Here is an 18,648-nt window from a genome sequence, read left to right on the forward strand (position 1 = left end):
CTCATAAGTTGGTACTTCAATATATCTTAAACCCATAGTCTGGATAATCTTTGTCAGACACATCAATCTTCTATATAAGTATCTAAAGTGGCTATGCTTTGTCCACTGAATAAAATGTAAACTCAGCTCTGCAGATACTCTGTCAACTATATTCTTGCAATAATCCAACAGGGTCAATCTAAAATAATCCAGCAGGGTCATTTGGTTTATAAGTATTATGGCTTCTTCTTCTTCTTTTTTTTTTAGAGAGAGAGAGGAAGCGAGAGAGAGAGAAACATTGATTGGTTGCTTCCCATATGCACCCTGACTGGTTATGTGCCTTGACCAGAATTGAACCTGAACAGGAAAGTTTATTTGAAAAATAGACAGACTCCCCACAGTGGGGAGGGGACCCAAGTGGGTTGCCTTGGCTTTTTATTCTTTAGTTTTATCTCATTTTGTTCCTTCTGTATTTCAGTGCCCTAACATTTCTTTTGCCAATCCATTGTATTCCTTCCATTAAGATCCAGGTTGGTAGCTAACAAGCAACTAGGTGTCTGGATCAAAACAATTAATACATGCAGTGTATAAGGCATAAACAGAGAGTTTGTTTTGGGATTCTCTTTTTATGTAGGCCTGATTAAGTAGGCATGACTGTTTGTTATGCAGACCAATGTGATAGATTAGTTTCCTTAAACAAAATGCCTACAAATGCTAGATAAAAATAGTCCCTTCCAATGCATAGTTGAGCTTGCAAAAAGGAAAGAGAAATTCCCAGAGTCCAAAAGAAAGAGAGAGTTTAAAATCAGAATGGTGAACTGATACTGAAGTAACACTGAGGGCATTTGCCACTCAAGACTTGGAAATAAGGCTTGCACAAGGTGGGACTTTGGAACAATTGACACCCCTCCCAATTATACAAAGTACCCTTCTTAAACCCATCTTCAGTGAAAGGACTGACCGAAAAAAACAAAAATAAAATCACTCAGTGGAAAGAGAAAAGATGAAGAAACCTGTCTGCTTCAGCCTGGTTGGTGGGGGGTAATGTCCTAAGAATTTATAATCACAAACCTGCCTGCATGTCAGTTTGGGGTTCAAATATATACTATCAGGCTGGTCTGGGAAGCTCCCAGTCAAGAAATCATCTTATAGTCCCAAATTGAGAGTAATGTAGAATGCCAAGGGTAAGCAAATATAAATCTTTGTCAAGACAAATGTCAAGAAAGACAAAGTCTGACCACTGAAAATTCCCACTGATAGAGTGCTAGAAAAACTATTGTTAACATAGAACACCAATAAAAATTAGAATAAATAAATGAGGACCTTTTCAGACAGACAAAAACTGAGAGTTCACCAAAAGATCCTCACTAAGGAACTTGTAAAAAATACTAATTTAAAAAAAGAAAGACAGAAATTGATCCCCAAAGATCTAAATTGCAAGAAAGAATGATAACCTAGGAAACTGGTATACATGTAGATAAATAAATATAAGCAAACACTGATTGTAATAATTAAAAAACAAAATATATTAATAAAGTAAATAATATAAGAAAATATATACTTTTGAAGAAACTAAGTCATTGGATTACAATAACATATAAGAAGGAAGGGAAGTGATGAGAGAAAAGTGTTCTGAGGTGAAGATAAAAATAATTTTAGACTCTGTTAAGATTATATTAGGATCAACTACATAAAATTGTTGATATTCAACTCTTACCTACAAAATATTGACCAACGAAAATGTCAATTTTATGTGGCTCAACATAATATAATTTTAAAGATAACCACTAAACAAATAGAAATATAGCTGGTCCTCAAATAACATCATTTTTATAATGTTAATGAGGTACTGTAGGAACTTAACACTTATTTATATCAATTAGCCTACGGTAAAATTGATTTTGTTACACACTGTTTTACTTAAAGTCACAGAACCTATCGACAACGTTGAGTGAGGACTTACTGTGGAATGTATAACTTCCAAAAAAAATTGAAATAAAAGTATATTAAAACTTTGAAATAAACAAACAAAAGAACCCAGCAAAGTGGACAATAGATGTTACCATTAATATAAAAATTTGAACATGAAGAACAATGCAAAATACTGTTGTGGAGGCCCTGGCTGGGTAGCTCAGTTGGGTAGAGCATTGTCCTGAAACGCCAAGGTTGCAGGTAAAGGCACATACAAGAATCAACCAATGAATGAATAAATAAGTGGAACAACAAGTTGATTTTTTTTCCTCTCCCTCTCCCTCTATCTCTCTCTCCCTCTGAAAAAAATACTGTTGTGGATACATACAGATATTTTTAAAGTATAAAGGAAATTCAGGATACTTACAAAGGAGGAAGGAAAAGGGAAAGCAATCCAACTGTATTTCTAAGATTTTATTTTTAATCTTAAAAATAATAAGCCTGTGGGTACATGGGCGTATTATTCTTTATACTTTGTAATAAATTGAACTTACTATGTTTTTAATTTTTTTTCTTTATTGATTTTTAGAGAGAGAGGAAGGGAGAGGTAGAGAGAGATAGAAACATCTATGAGAGAGAACATTGATTGGCCACCTCCTGCATGCCCCGCACTGGGGATCAGGCCCACAACCTGGGCATGTGTCCTGACTGGGAATCGAACCGACGACTTCTTGGTGCAGGGGCCAACACTCAACCACTGAGTCACACCAGCTGGGCTGAACTTATTATGTTTAATAATAATGTTTTTAAGTCATAAGTTTTTTAAATTCTCACCCAAGGACATGCTTAGTGAGAGGAAGTGTGACAACAAGAAACATCAATGTGAGAAACATTGACTGATCGCCTTCTATACACACCTGATGGGGGATCAAAACCACAACCCAGGTATGTACCCTGACAGAGAATCAAACCAGCAACCTTTTGGTGCACAGGACAATGCTCAACCAACTGAGTCACCCTGGCAGGGCAGTCATAAATTTTTTTAAAGCCATATAGCTCCAATGACAAAAACAAAACCACCCAATATGTTAAGTGTTTTCCAATTTCTGTGGTATAAATACTCCCATCATGGCTGATACCAATGTGACATCACTGAATGTAGAGTTAGTAAGACATGTACAGTAGCACATGTAATATAGTATCTTCAATATACAAATAACAATAAATGTAAATAACTTGAAGAGCATAGAATATAGTAAAACAATTAGGAAGTAGTTAAGTATGTATTACCTATGTTTTAAATGCTTTATTTAAGTAAGTTTATATAATTTAATTTTTAATAATGGCTGCTTCTAAAAAGTGGTTTATAAAATTCCTGAAAAATTATGAATTAGCCCTCAATGAGTCAGAGAAAGCCACATCTAGCACACCACTGGGAAAGTATGAATCTGAAATAGTTACTTCTGAATAATGTCAGTAAAAATGTTTATTAAGAACTTCTGTAAATCATCTTCTCTATAAATCAATGAGAATTCGTCAAAAATAAAATAAACTTTTGCCTGGCTGGTATGGCTCAGTGTTTGAGCATTGACCCATGCACCAAGAGGTCACAGGTTAGATTCCCGGTCAGGGCACATGCCCAGGTTGTGGGCCTGATCCCCAGTGCGGGGCCTGCAGGAGGTGGCCAATCGATGTTCTCTCTCATAGATGTTTCTATCTCTCTCTCCCTCTCCCTTCCTCTCTCTCTAAAATCAATTTAAAAAATTTTTTAAAAATAATAATGAAATAAACTTTTTCTGTATCTGTAGATTAACAAAGCTTTCCAGCAATTCAGGGCATGTTTATTGATGAAAAAAGGCCAAAAAGTGGACTTTGTGAAGTTTTAACATGCCTTATTCCTATCTACCCCATCCTCAATGCTGTGGTAGCCTTGAAAAGCAACAACTTGCAATCTCAGTGAAAAGCAACAGACTGGCAGTCACATAATGATGGAATAATGGGTTAAATCTTCAAATCTCCATTCCCAGAGAACTGTCATTATTTGACCTCTCTGGTGGTACCCTGGAAGACCCCACTCACAGGCTGTTTTTATTTTATCTCATTTGGAGCTCATCATTGCAAATTGCCTTTTTTTCCCCCCAGAAAAGTTTGTGAAAAACAGTCAGGGAAAACAAGTGGTTAACCAACAAATTAAAAAAAACCCAAACCAAAACAAAACACTGGGAAATGAGATGTCCATAAGGGCTTTGAAAAGATCTGACATAGCCCTGGCTGGTTTGGCTCAGAGGTCCGGAGAGACCCGGGTTCGGTTCCCGCTAAGGGCATGTACCTCGGTTGCAGTTTGTCCCCGGCCCTGGTTGGTCGTGTGGGTGGCAGCCACTCGATGTGTCCCTTTCACATCGATGTTTCCCTCTCTCTCTCTTTCTCTCTCTTCCTCCCACACTGTCTGTACAAAAAATGGAAAAATGTCCTCGGATGAGGATTAAAAAAAAAAAAAAAAGAAAAGATCTGACATAAATTCGGTTTTGAAAAGGCCATCTGTATGTCCAAGGTTGTGCACATCCTCAGAAATGATGTAAGAAGGCTATAAGGTCACAACTCTGGCTAACCTTGAGACTCTGCATAAGCAAGAAGCAGCAGAGCTTTAAACTACCTGGCTGAGTGTTGACTGCATACCCCAAACTGGAAAAAAAAAAAAAAGAAAGAAACACCTATTGATCCCAGGAATGTAAGAAAACCTTAGTCCAATTATTGTTTCAAAAACCATACCCATCCCTTGGCTGGCTTGGCTTAGCGGTTAGAGCGTCAGCCTTCGGTCCAGAGAGACCTGGGTTCAGTTCCCGCTAAGGGCAGTACCTTGGTTGCAGTTTGTCCCCACCCTGGTTGGGGTCATGTGGGTGGCAACCAGTCAATGCGTCCCTCTCACATAGATGTTTCTCTCTCCCCCCCCCCCCTCTCCCACTCTATCTGAAGATAAATGCAAAAATGTCCTCAGCTAAGGATAAAACAACAACAACAACAACAAAACCATACCCAAAGAACTAAAGGAAAGTATGAGAACAGCATCTTACCAAATAAAGAATATCAATAAAGAGATATACATTATTTTAAAGGACCAAATAAAAATGCTGGAGTTGAAAAGTACAATAACTAAAATAAAAATTTCACTAAAGGGGCTCAACAGCAAGTAAGAATCAGCAAATCTGAAAAACAGGTCAATTGAAATGATCTAATCTGAGAAAAAGGAAAGAAAAAAGAACAAAGGCAATGAACAGAGACTCAGAGACTGTGGAATACAATAAAACATATCATTATGTTCACAATGGAACAGAGATTCTACCTTGGGCATTGTACACTGAGAATATTGGAGGAAGTGCCATGCAAGGGGAATGCAAATTCAAACCACGGTGAGGTAACATTTTACACCCACTATAAGGGTATAGTAAAAACCAAATAATAAATAGTAAGTGTTAATGTGGAAAGATTTAGAAAAATTGAAAACATCGTACATTCCTAAAATCTAAAATGTAAAATGGTGCAGCTGCTTTGGAAAACAGTCTGGCAGTTCCTCGAAAGGTTAAACATTAAGAGTGTCCATAGGTCCCAGCATTTCCAATCCTAGGTATATACCTAGGAGAAGTGAATAATTCTGTTTATGTGGAATGTCTAGAATAGACACATCTATAGCAACAGAAAGTGATTAGTAGCTGCCAGGAGTTGGGGGAGGGGAAGAATAGGCAGTGACTACAAATGGTTATGGGGTTTCCTTTTGGGGTGATAGTATATTCTGGAATTAGTAGTGGCAACTGTTGCATAAGTTTATGATAATAAAAACTCCATTGAATTGCATACTTGAATTATATCTCAAGGAGAGGGAGGAAGGGTGAGAAAAAGAGAGAGAGAGAGAGAGTGAGTGAGTTTGCACTTGGTCATTATAGCTTACAATGTTGGAAATCACTTGGTCAGCCTTATGCAGTCACCAAACATAATAGCTTACCTCAGTTCCTGTTTCTCTCCAATCCCAAGCCCGACTTCCCCCGGGCCACACTTTGCAGTCCTTATAGGTTTTAGTAGAGCCTTGTACTTTCATTTGCCCCCATGAAAGGGAAGCAATTTCAGGGGAAGACATAAGTAACTTAACTGAAATCTGAAAATTAAAAACAACAACAACACCAAATCAGTTATATCTCCAAAATACAGAGGGTATACTATATAAAAATATAATACTATAGGCCACCACTCTCTAATGCCAGCACCGCCTCCAGCTCACAGAGCTCTAGGGAAAGGACAAGGGAGAAAAGGAGGTCTCTATACCAGCGATTTTCAACTGGTGTGCCGCAGCACACTGGTATGCTGCGAGAATTTTTTAAACATGCAATACCTTACTATTTAGTTAGGAGCACTGACCTCTTTTTCCTTAGGCTTTCAAATTAAATAATGACAACAGACAACATAACAATAGCTGTCTGGGGTGAATGAACCAAAATTGTAACTATATTTTTTTGTCAGATTGGCAAACAATATAATATTCTTTTAGTACGCCACAGAATTTTAGTAATTAGTTTATGTGTGCCATGAGATGAAAAAGGTTGAAAATCGCTGCTCTATACCATGACTTGTACAAAGCAGACTGCCCGCAAATTCCACTGAAGAAGCTACTGGCTACCAAGGCTGTTCACAAGAGTCTGCCCTCTACTGGAGGGGAGAAGTAACCTCACCGTTACAGGCCTGTTTCCATGGCACTCCATGAAATTAGATGTTATCAGAGAAGTCCACTGAACTTCTGATTCTCAAACTTCCCTTCCAGCGTCTGCTGTGAGAAATTGCTCAGAACCTCAAAACAGATCAGCGCTTCCAGAGTGCAGCTGTTGGTGCGTTGCAAGAGGCAAGTGAGGCCTATGTGGTTGGCCTTTTTTGAAGACACTAACCTGTGTGCTATCCACACCAAACGTGTAACAATTATGCCAAAAGATATCCAGCTAGCCCTCTGTGTACGTGGAGAATGTGCTTAAGAATCCACTGATGGGAAACATTTCATTCTTTTAAAAAACTTTATCTTTTTCCTGTTATTGGAAGTTCTGAACATTAGATATTATTTTCCCCATAGGGTCAAAATACATCTAGTATATGACTGCAAGTGGAAAATGGGGGACAGAAATCAGGTATTGGTAGTTTTTCCATTTTCACTTGTGTGTGAATTTTTATTTTATTTTATTATCCTCCTCTGAGGACATTTTTCCATATTTTGTTCAGATAGAGTGGAAGGGAGAAATAGGAAGAGAGAGAGAGAGAGAGAGAGAAACGTTGACATGAAAGGGACACATCGAGTGGCTGCCTCCCGCACGACCCAACCAGGCCGGGACAAACTGCAACCGAGGTATGTGCCCTTAGTGGGAACCGAACCTGGGTCTCTCTGGATCACAAGCTGATGCTCTAACTGCTAAGCCAAATCGGCTAGGGCTTGTGTGTGAATTTTTAAAAATATAAATGTGAGGACATAAAGCATTAATAATGAAAGTCAAAATGTTTTAATGAACAAGTTTCAGCAGTTTAACTTTATTATAATAATAAATAAACTTGTTAAATTTTTCTGAACAATGCCAGCATTCGGATTTTTTTTAAAAGTAAATTTCTTGTTTTATATTAAATACTATATACAAAATATAGTTAGCTCTGGTCCTCTATGAGTTAAGAAGCATCTTTCTCATTTATGTGGTTGTCACTTATTTTTTAGAGGTCTAAAAAGTAAATTGTTATTCTTGGGATCCTGAAACATCTAGCCTTGGGAACTAGATAGTATAATTACTTCTCAGACTGTAGATGGAATTCTCAGGATATTTTTATGGAGATAAAATTAAAAGGTAGAGATTTACTTCAGCATGATGGAGTGAGGAGGTTGAGAATCTTTTCCCCAAAAGCAAATATAAAGCTGGACAAAACTATAAAAAATAATCACTTGACACTAGAAATAATACTAAATGCATAGTATAACTGAGAAGTATTAGTTTATGACAACCACTGAATTTCAGATAAGATATTTTGCTGTTCTTGCCTAGAACCACTCCCATGCCCCCACATTGATTCTGTTGGCACAGAGGTTCAACTTGGTTGGAGTAGAACATGAAAAACAACAGTCTTGCTGCTACCGTCAGAGGCGGCTCACTTGATTTTAAGCATTGAGATTTAAACTCGTGATCATAGAAGTGAATATGGATGACAGGTAACTCTGGTTCCTTGGTATTGTGGGCATGTTTGGGGCAAGCAATGGATTGGGAGAGTAGAGAAGGATTTAACAGGAATTTCCCAGAGTTGACACAACCATAGGGGGCTTGATAAGCTCTCCACATATCCAAAGTGGACAAAAGGCTGTGAGCATCTGTATCAAAGACCAGAGTAGGCCCAAGTTATGCAAACATTCTGAGTCAATGCAGCCTAGAGCACATGCAAAGTGGAGAAGTGAGAAGGCTCAAGAGGAAGCCAGGGAAGATATGAAAAAGCATAAATATTGAATGTACTCCTCAGTACACACACTGATCCATCAGTAGAGAGTACAAGTCTCACTGTTCTGAGGTGTCTGGATGCAACATTTAATTAATCTTTGGTTAAACACTAAGCCATATAGAAACAAAGAGCCCTAGAAATTCAGCCTTAAAAATAAAAATAAGGAGCCTGCCTGGTGTGGCTCTGTGGATTGAGCGTCATCCCATGAACTGAGAGATCCTGGTTTGATTCCTGGTTAGGGCACATGCCAGGGTTGAGGGCTTGATCCTCAGTAGGGGGCGTGCAGGAGGCAACCAATTGATGTTTCTCCCTCACTTCAATGTTTCTCTCTCTCTCTCCCTACAGGAAAAAAAAAATCAATTAAAAAAACTTAAAAAAAATGAAAACAAGGAAAAAAACTGAATGTAGATTCCAGTGGCCGCATATTGGGTAGGGGACAGAATTTACAGATTCAGTCTAGGCAAGTGACTAAACCACAAACAAAAACTAAGAACAACACGATTGGGGGTGGGGGGGGGGGGAATCAGACCCATACTTCCTACAGTATATAATCTAAAATGTCCAGTTTTCAACAAAAGAATTTTGGAGTCATGCAAGAAAACAAAAAAGGTAACCTACACTCATCAATTGAAAGTGTATCAGAGTGTTCCCATATGTTTGATTTAGCAAAGATTTCAAAGAAGCTATTATAAATATATTCAAAGAACTAAATGAAACCATGTATAAAGAATTAAACAAAAATCATTATACGATGACTGAATGAATAAAGAATCTCAATAGGCAGACATTTCAGAAAGGAATCAAATGAAAATTCTGGTGTTTATCAGTACAATAACTAAAAGGTGCTTGCGTCAGTCAGGATTCTTTAGAAAAACAGATTCAGTAGATTATATATATTAAGAGATTTATTTCAAGGAAGTGGCTTATGCAGTTGTGTGAGTGGACCAGTCCAAAATGTGTACAGCAAGCTGGCTGCTAAATATGGGGCAGAAGTTGTCATTGCAGTATTGATGTTATTTTTTTCTTCCTCAAGGAAACCTCAGTTTTGCTTGTAAGGCCTTAACTGATTGGATATGGCCTACAAATAATATAGAGGATGATCTCCTTTATTTAAAAGTCAACTGATTGCAGATGTTAACTACATCTACAAAACACCTTACAGGACAACATCTAGATTAGCATTTGAATAACTGGGTACTATAGCTCAGTCAAGTCCACACAAAACTATTACAGTTTAACCCTTGTCAATTTGGCACCTATAAACATTTCCTTAAACCATACTTAAATCTCCAAATAAAGACAATAATAAAGTGACACTTCTGCCTAACATTAATAACCACTAATATAGTTTTGCAGCTTCAACTTCTAAATATCCATTTTTAAAATGTATTATATAACAAAGGACACAAACACACAGTTTTAGGTGCTATGGGGAGGAAGATACAAATTTATAGGACACAATTCCTGTTCTTGAAGAGCTAATATTACACTAGAGGAGAGAAGACATGCAATTAACTATAATGTACTTTTTAAAAGGTAACTTCTTTAAATACAAGGTAATTTTTGAAAAGTGGTATAAGGAAAATATAAAGAATTGCTATGAATGTTGAGAAAGACTTCTGTATTAGTCTCCTAGAAATTCTATAACAAAATACCACAGACTAGGTGGCTTAAACAAAAGAAATTTATTTTCTTAGAGTCTAGAGGCAGGAAGTGTAAGATCCCCAGTAGGAATGGTTCTGGTGAGACCTCTCTTCCTGGCTTGCACATGGATTCCTTTTTCCTTTATCCTCTCATGACCTTTTCTCTGTGCATAAGTACTGTGCGTGAGCACTCTTGGTGTCGTTTCCATTTTTTTTTTAAATCCTCACCCAAGGATATTTTTCCATTTATTTTTAAACAGAGTGAAAGGGAGAGAGAGAAACATCAATGTGAAAGAGACACATCAATTGGTTGCCTCCCACACGATGCTGACCACGGCCCAGGACTGAACTGCAACCCAGATGTGTGCCCTTGATGGGAATCAAACCCGCAACTCTTTGGTCCGAGGGCCTATGCTCTAACCGCTGAGCAAAACCGGCCAGGATGTCTTTTCCTTTTCTTATAAAGATACCAGTCCTATAGAATTAAGACCTCATGGTTTCACTTAACCTTAATTACCTCCATTTGTCCTTTAAGGCTCTGTCTCCAAATATAGAAACACTGGGTTTAGGGCTTTAACATATGAACTTTGGGGAGAAATTCTGTCCATAGCAGCTATCCTATGACAGTACTACACAGTCTTGATTACTGTAGCTTTGCAGTACTTTTGAAACCAGGAAATGTGAGATCTTCAACTTTGTTCGTTTTTAAAAACACTGCTTAGGATATTTTGGGTCCCTTGAATTTCCACATTAATAATTAATATTAGTCCGGCCGGTGTGGCTTAGTGGTTGGGCATCTACCCATGCACCAAGAGGTTGCTGGTTTGATTCCCAGTCAGGACACATGCTCAGGTTGTGGGCCTGATCCCCATGGGGGGCATGCAGGAGGCGGCCAATTGATATTCTTTCTTATCAATGTTTCTATCTCTCTCTCCTTCTCACTTCCCCTCTCTCTAAAACCAATAAAGGAAAAACAAAATAAAAAAAAATTAATATTAGAATTAACTTGTTAATTTCTACAAAAAGCCTACTGCAATTTTTGAATATGTAGATCAATTTTTGTTGTTGTTGTTAATTCTTACCCAAGGATATTTTTCCATTGTTTTTTTAGATCGAGTGGAAAGAAAGGAGGGAGGGAGAGAGAGAGAAACATCAATGTGAGAGAGACACATCGATTGGTTGCCTCCCACACAACAGCCACAGGGGCCAGGGATCAAACCTGAAACTCAGTCCTGGCTGGTTTGACTCAGGGGTTAGAGCATCAGCCTGCGGTCCAGAGAGACCCAGGTTCAGTTCCCGCTAAGGGCACGTACCTCGGTTGCAGTTTGTCCCCGGGCCCGGTTGAGGTCATGGGGAAGGCAGCCACTCGATGTGTCCCTTTCATGTCGATGTTTCTCTCTCTCTCTCTCCCTCCCACTCTACCTGAACAAAAATGGAAAAATGTCGTCGGGTGAGGATAAAAACAAAACAAAACAAAAACCCCCTGAAACTCAGGTATGTGCCCTTGACCAGGAATCAAACCCAAGACCCTTCAGTCCATGGGCTGACACTCTAACCTCTGAGTCAAACTGGCCAGGGGCTGAACCTGTAGATCAATTTCAGAAATATTGCCATTACTTTCAAAAGTAAGTCGTCCAAACAATGAATATGGGATCTTTCCATTAAGACTGCTTTAATTTCCTTTAACAATATTTTTAAATTTTCAAGTCTTGTATTTAAAAAATGTATTCCTAAATATTTTATTTTTTGATGCGATTGTAAATGGAATTATTATTTTTATTTCATTTTGGATTGTTTATTGCTATTGTATAAATAATACACTTGATTTTTTTAGTATTTATCTTGTATTCTGCTAACTTGTTTATTAGTTCTAACTGTGTTTTGGTGGATTTCTTAGTATTTTCTAAATATAAGATTATGCTATTCATGATAGAAGTTGTCTCATTTCTTCCATGCCAGAAGAGATGGTGTTATGGGTGTGTGTCACTTAATTTCTTTTCAAGAAAAGACTTACTGAAGGTATGATCTAAACCTTGCTTTGTAACAAAACATCTCTTACCTTTTGGGTGGATATACATTTTTTGATGCTCAAGGACTTTGTTCCCATGCCAATCTGAATTAACAAAGAAACTCTAAACTTATTCATACGGTCCTTTTGAACAACAGTGTAAGCACTGCAAAAAGAAAACTATAGTATAAAGCTTTTTTTTTTTTTTTAAGAATGTTATTTTATAACCCCATAGGAGAGCAGGAGGTGAAGTGTTGGAGAAGCTGAAAGCAAAGAAATAGGAAGGAAGAGGAGTTTGAGAGTTTTACCAATATATTTTATCATACATTAAATTAAAACGTCTCTTTTGCAATGATATTTCACAACCATAGATATTTTCCTAAAGTAAGATTTTACTTAAAAAAAAAGTTATTGTGGTAAAATATTCATAACATAAAAATTACCATTTTAACTATTTTTAAGTTTATAGTTCAATGGCATGAAGTACATTTAAATTGTATAGGCTTTACATTCTTACATCAGTATTTCTTAAACTGGAATTTTCAAAATCATTTGATATGTTTCAAAAGAACATTTTCTTTTTCCTTTAGAATGGGTTTGAATATTAGGAAACAGTATTCTAGGTAATAAATTCCTCTTACAATAGAATTTTTCTTTTGATAAATGTGTATTCTTTCTTTAGATTATCAGAATGATATAGACCAGCAGTTCTCAACCTCTGGGTCACGACCCCTTTGGGGGTCGAATGACCCTTTCACAGGGTCACCTAAGACATAACAGTAGCAAAATTAGTTATGAAGTAGCAACAAAAATAATTTTATGGTTGGGGGTCACCACAACATGAGAAACTGTATTAAAGAGTCACGGCATTAGGAAGGTTGAGAACCAGACTATTATGCCCCCCCTTTTTTACCTAGAAATGCAGAACAAAATTCAACGTTTAATTGTGGTAAGCATTTTTTTCTGTTTCCAATATAATTATTTGCCTATAAATTTTGTTATCTTCCTTAATCATTAATTGTCCTATTTTACACTGTTATATTGTACCTTGTTTCAAATTCTTTTTAGGAAGTAGGCACTACTACGTTTTTGTTGTTGTTTTTATCCTCACTGGAGGATATATATATATTTTTAAATTTATTTTTATTCATTCAGATAGAGTGGGGAGGAAAGAAAGGGAGAAACATTGAAGTGAAAGGGACACATTGAGTGGCTGCCTCCCGCAGGACCCAACCAGGGCCAGGGACAAACTGCAACCGAGATACATGCCCTTAGCAGGAACCGAACCAGGGTCTCTCTGGACTGTAGGCGGAGGCTCTAACCGCTGAACCAAACCAGCCAGGGCAAGGTACTACTAAGTTTTAAATGCACACTGAAAATTTTGGCTCAGAGTGGTAAACTCTATAAATTATAGCTGAATTCAATCTAAATTTTAGGAACTCTATTTTTAAAAAGTACTTACAATGTGCTAGTGCATTGTGCTAATCAATTTACTGTAAATTATCTAGGCCCTATGGTGTAGGTATTATAATCACCCCCATTTTACAGAAGTTCAAAGAAATGAAGAATCTTCCCCAATGTTATGAAGTAATTCTGTTAGGATTCAAGTCTGTCTAAATCTAAAGCTCAGGCTCCTAACCATAATGCACACGGCATCTGAAGCTGTACATTCCATTTTGCATTATTGATGGTTTTCTGAGATTCTTTGTGGGAGAATGCTCACTGCTGCCCCCAACGAAGTGGAACCCTGCCTTCTATCAAACTTTTTGCTCTTCCACTAAATCTCCTATCAGGTCTGCCCTCTTAGTGACTGAGTCCTAGCCCACCCTCGGACGCTGGCCCCCCACGGAACCTGTCCCCTCAGACCCTAGTGCCTCAACAGAGCCTTTCTCCCGCACACCCTGGCAACCACTGCAGAACCCAGTCCTCTCACACACTGGTCCTCCTGCAGAGGATGATCCTTCCAGACTCCGCTCTGACAGGGCCCCACCTCCTCAGACTGGTGATCCCCGAAGAGCTCAGTTCCTTCAGGCCCTTGTCCCCTGGAGCCCTCAGACCCTGTTTTTCCGAAAGCAAAGCCACGAATCTTGTACCCCAGCAGACAGCAATCCCCCACCCCCGGCCCGGCAATCCTCCGCAGATTTCTTACACAGGTTCCATCCCAACCCCTAAATAAGGGCCCCTCTTTACCTTTCCCCTTTCTAACGTTCTCCCACAGTCGAGCCTTTTCTCCCCCTAATTCTCTTTTTTCTGCTTCTGATTCACTCTCCGTAACTTCCCTCACCATCTCGTGGCCCCCCTACAGTTCTCGGAGTCCCCGCCAAACTCACGCAAAGCCCTCTCTGCAGGTAGTAGCGATTTCAAACCGCTCGGTGCTTCACCTCTCACCTCGGTTCGCTCGGGCCTTTGGCCGGGGTCCTCCCCCTACACGCCCCGCCCCGAGAAGCCTTTTGCCTGTCGTCACCCGAGGCCACGCCCCTCCGAGTCTATTGGTCACGGTTCTAAAAAGTCCCGCCTCTCTAGCTTCCAGCCCGCCTCCCTGCCCGGCTTCCCTTGTTTTCATTCCCCCTGTCACACGAGGCTGTGGCGAACCCAAAGTGGGAGGGGCGAAGGACAGGGAGGGAAGGGGGCGGGGAGAGGGAGGAAAGTGAAAGGCACAGAGCGTCTCTCTTTCCCCCGTCTGACTTGGTTCTCGACTGCTCCCGGCCGCCGTTGTATTCTGGGATCGCGGCGCCGTGCCTGAGACGCTCGGATCGCCGGGGAGTCCACTAGCTAGCGCCTCCTGTCGTCTGTAAAACTGCCTGCCATTCCTCGGCACCTCCAGCTCCCCACCACCCCCCCATCGCCTCCTCCTACATCCTCCAGTTCAAAATGGCGGCGGCGGCGGCAGCGGCGGCGGCGATGGCTCCTCCGGGCTGCCCGGGTTCGTGCCCCAACTTCGCCGTGGTGTGCTCCTTCTTGGAGCGCTACGGGCCGCTGCTCGATCTGCCCGAGTTGCCGTTCCCCGAGCTGGAGCGGGTGCTGCAGGCGCCGCCGCGGGACGTCGGCAACGGAGAAGGTAAGCGAGGGGCCCGAACGCCCGGCGGGAAGCGGCCCTAGCACGCTTCTTCTTTCAGCCCTTCACAGACGCCCCGGGCCTCCGCGGCACTATCTTTCCCCTAGGGTGCAGATCCGCCCGGCAGGTTTTCTCTACCCAGCCCCCGGGGGTCTTGGGCAGTGGGGAGGCGGGGCGGAGGCCCCCTAGAGCCATTCGGCCAGACGCCAAGCGGAGGTGGGGGCGTCGCGGGCTAGGTGTGGGCTTGGGGTGGGGAGGGGTCATTGTGCTGATCGGCTGCCCCCGAGACTATCTCCAGGCTGCGGAGGCCGGTTCCCCACCCTGTCTCCCTCTCGGTGGCGGGGGAAGGGGAGCGCAGGTTCCGGCCAGCTTTGCGCTTTTCTCCTCCTCTTCTCCCTTGCTCTCCCTCCCCTCCTCCCACCATCCTCTAGACCATCTCGGGGGAGGCTGCGCTCATCTTCTCGGGGCGCCCCCTTTCTCTTCCTCCACCTGGGTGGGCGGGGGCCAGCGGACACTTCAGCTCTCCCTCCCTCTAGTGGGAACTCCCCCGAGAGAGTGGGCTCTCGTCCCTCTCCGCTTCTCCCCGAGGGCCTATTTAACCCCCAAAACTCCTTCCTCCAAGTAGAGAGATTTGCTCCTCCCCCGTGTGGGGGGGTTCTCCTCCATTCTCGCTTTGAGGGACTAAGTCGGTTCACCTCCACTTTGGAGTGTAAAGGGTTAATTTCTCCTCCCCCATAGTTTTCCTCTCCCTCTTCTCCACCCCCCCCATAGAAAAGCATCTCCCCACTTTTCCAGTCCCTTCCCCCTTCATCTTGGTAGCAAGGCTTAGGGGAAGAAGAAGTCGCCTCCCCATTTGCAGGGTGGGGTGGGGTGGGGTGGGGTGGTTAGTATGTAGGCTGGAGGAGGGGCTCAGACGGAGGGGGAAACAGTTGAAGAGGTGCTTGTTGCTCATGTTTCTCTCTGGTGCCGCTGGTCTATTATTGGTGTTCGCAAGTGGTGCTCCTTCCACATAAGGCCACCGCGCGGGTGCAGGGCGCATGCTCTGCCCGGCCCCATTGAAACTTCCTGCTGCTGCTGGTTCTTTTCGCTGGAGCATCTCAGCGCTGCGCCTGCTGCCTCCAGCCCTCACACTGAGCGCTTACACTCACCCCCCTATTTATTTTCGATCCATGCCTTTCCTTTTCTGGCACATTTCTTTCCTCAGAGAAGGTTTTTTTGTTGTTGTTGTTGTACTCCGATCATTGCCTTTATCTGGGAACAGCCCTTGGCTGGAGAAGATACGTTTTCCAAGTAGGTCTTTTCTTTTCTTTTTTTTGTTCGGTAGTCGATGGCCAAAGTGGACTGGGTATTGTACAAGATAGCTGTTTCTTTTCGCTCTTCAGTTCTCCATGGAAATGGAGTTTCTGTTAACTGTATATTTACATTGCTAAGAAGGGCCCGAGTGTGAAGTTCTTTAAAATATTACCTACAGAGAAAACGATGTTGTGGTTACCAGAGACAAATTAATACAGTAGTTATGGTGCAGGCCTATATCTCTTCTTACCTGCCCAAATATTCTCGACCCTTAACAAATTCTGTGATAGAAAAGGCTAGTTTTTTATACAGTATGAAGTAGGACTGTGATTAGTTACAGTATATCAAGTTTCTCCAGAACTTCTTCCAGAATTCCTCTTTAAAAGTGCCCCAATATAGTAATTTTATTACTGTATTTACATTCAGTTCCTAAGGAAATACTCATTTTGAAATAGAATGCCTTTGTAAGTTTTTAGGATACCGTGGGAAGTGATAGTAATCTATCAGAGAAATGTGGGAAGTTGGGGAAAGGGATTGCTGATAAATTGTTTTTGGAATTTACATGGACCAAAATGAAAGGCAGATACAGACTTTCTGTGATGGTATTGTAGTTTGGACAGTAAAGAAGGTTGCTTGCCTTGGCCGGTTTGGTGCGGCGGTTAGAGGTGCAGAGAGACCTGGGTTCGGTTCCCCCTAAGGGCACCTACCTTGGTTGCCTGCAGTTTGTCCCTGGCCGGGGCTTGTGGGTGGCAGCCAGTGTGTCTCTTTCACATGGATGTTTCTCTCTCTCTTTCTTTCTCTCTCTCTATCTCAGTGGTTTTCAACCTTCCTAATGCCATGACCCTTTAATACAGTTCCTCATGTTGTGGTGACATACAATTATTTTCATTGCTACTTCATAACTGTAATTTTGCTACTGTTACGTTGTGGGCAACCCCTGTGAAAGGTTAGTTCGACTCCCAAAGGGGTCTCAACCCACAGGTTGAGAACCGCTGTGAAGATGACTGCAAAAGTGTCCTCGGGTGAGGATTAAAAACAAAAAAAGAAGGTTGCTTGCCCACCCCCTGCCCCCCATTACTTTTAGGTATTTTGGCCACTACATCTGGCTTATATTAATAATGGAAGATAAAATATCAGAATCAGTTTAATACTTGTTATCTTTCTATCTAGAGTTGAACAGTTGGCCACCAGCTAAGTAAACCATGGGAAATAATATGGACTGAAAGATCATGCCAGTGGGCTCACCCACTGCATTGCCATTGGTATAGTTGCAACTATAATAATAGATATTATCATAAAGTGATCTAAGGATAATTAATATTACACAGTTTAAGGTACTTTCTCTTTGCGTGAAATGCAATTACTGTGCAGGACAAAGATTTTCATTTTTAGGCCTTTGATGATGGTTAACCTACTTGAAAAAGTTGATAAAACAATGCTGGTCCGCCCTGGCCGGTTTGGCTCAGCGGTTAGAGCGTTGGCCTGTGGACCAGAGAGTCCTGGGTTCAGTTCCCGCTAAGGGCATGTACCTCGGTTGTAGTTTGTCCCTGTACCAGTTGGGGTCATGGGTGGCAACCACTCGATGTGTCTCTCGCACATGGATGTTTCTCTCTCTCTCTTCCTCCCTCTCTATCTCAGTGGTTCTCAACCTTCCAAATGCTGCGACCCTTTAATACAGTTCCTCTCTCCCTCCTGCTCTATCTGAAGATAAATGCAAAAAAATGTCCTCAGGTGAGGATAAAAAACCAATACTGGTCCAACCAACAAGATTTGAACAGAGTCTTTTGGGAAGGAGCTGTGGTGTGCTAGAAAGAATTAAAATATATGTGTTTTAGTGTTAAACTGTGTAATATGTAGGTTATAGTGCAAATTACTTAATTTCTATTGGACCTCCGTTTCTTCAGTAAATTGAGATAATGTCAGGATCAAATGAAATGTTTCAAAAATCCTTTCATAGCCCTGGCTGGATAACTCATTTGGTTAGTGTGTAGACCCTATACACCAAAGTTGTAGGTTCGATCCTGGATCAGGGCACATACAGGAATCAGCCAGTGGATGCATAAATAGGTGGAACAACAAATCAGTGTTTTTTTCTCTCTCTAAAATCAATAAATTAAAATAATAAACAAAAGGAATTCTTCATTAAAAAATTCTTTCATAGCCCTGGCCCGTTTGGCTCAGCGGTTAGAGCGTCCACCTGCGGTCCGGAGAGACCCGGGTTCGGTTCCCGCTAAGGGCATGTACCTCGGTTGCAGTTT

The 18,648-nt window shown here is 41.1% G+C and overlaps 2 protein-coding genes across 5 annotated transcripts in view; one reads left to right on the plus strand and one right to left on the minus strand.

Moving 5' to 3' along the window:
• The window catches only part of AAMDC (adipogenesis associated Mth938 domain containing), a 29,083-nt gene extending 14,608 nt beyond the window's left edge, over positions 1-14,475 (minus strand). The window contains exons 1-2 of one of the 2 annotated variants that reach the window (XM_036258276.1): positions 14,431-14,475; positions 5,888-6,037 (exon numbers count right to left, since the gene is read on the minus strand). In XM_036258276.1, coding sequence (XP_036114169.1) covers positions 5,888-6,019 — 132 coding nt within the window. In that variant the 5' untranslated portion in view covers positions 6,020-6,037; positions 14,431-14,475. Of the gene's footprint in view, positions 1-5,887; positions 6,038-14,372 lie in introns of both variants that reach the window. The other variant, XM_036258275.1, reaches the window with a different exon arrangement.
• A 262-nt stretch (positions 14,476-14,737) lies between these two features.
• The window catches only part of RSF1 (remodeling and spacing factor 1), a 125,365-nt gene continuing 121,454 nt past the window's right edge, over positions 14,738-18,648 (plus strand). For all 3 annotated transcript variants that reach the window (XM_036259002.1, XM_036259003.1, XM_036259004.1), the window contains exon 1: positions 14,738-15,100. In XM_036259002.1, the coding sequence (XP_036114895.1) occupies positions 14,914-15,100 (187 nt within the window). In that variant the 5' untranslated portion in view covers positions 14,738-14,913. The remainder of the gene's footprint in view (positions 15,101-18,648) is intronic.

This window comes from Molossus molossus, unplaced genomic scaffold (assembly GCF_014108415.1).
Source record: "Molossus molossus isolate mMolMol1 unplaced genomic scaffold, mMolMol1.p scaffold_m16_p_13, whole genome shotgun sequence".
Taxonomy (NCBI): Eukaryota; Metazoa; Chordata; class Mammalia; order Chiroptera; family Molossidae; genus Molossus; species Molossus molossus.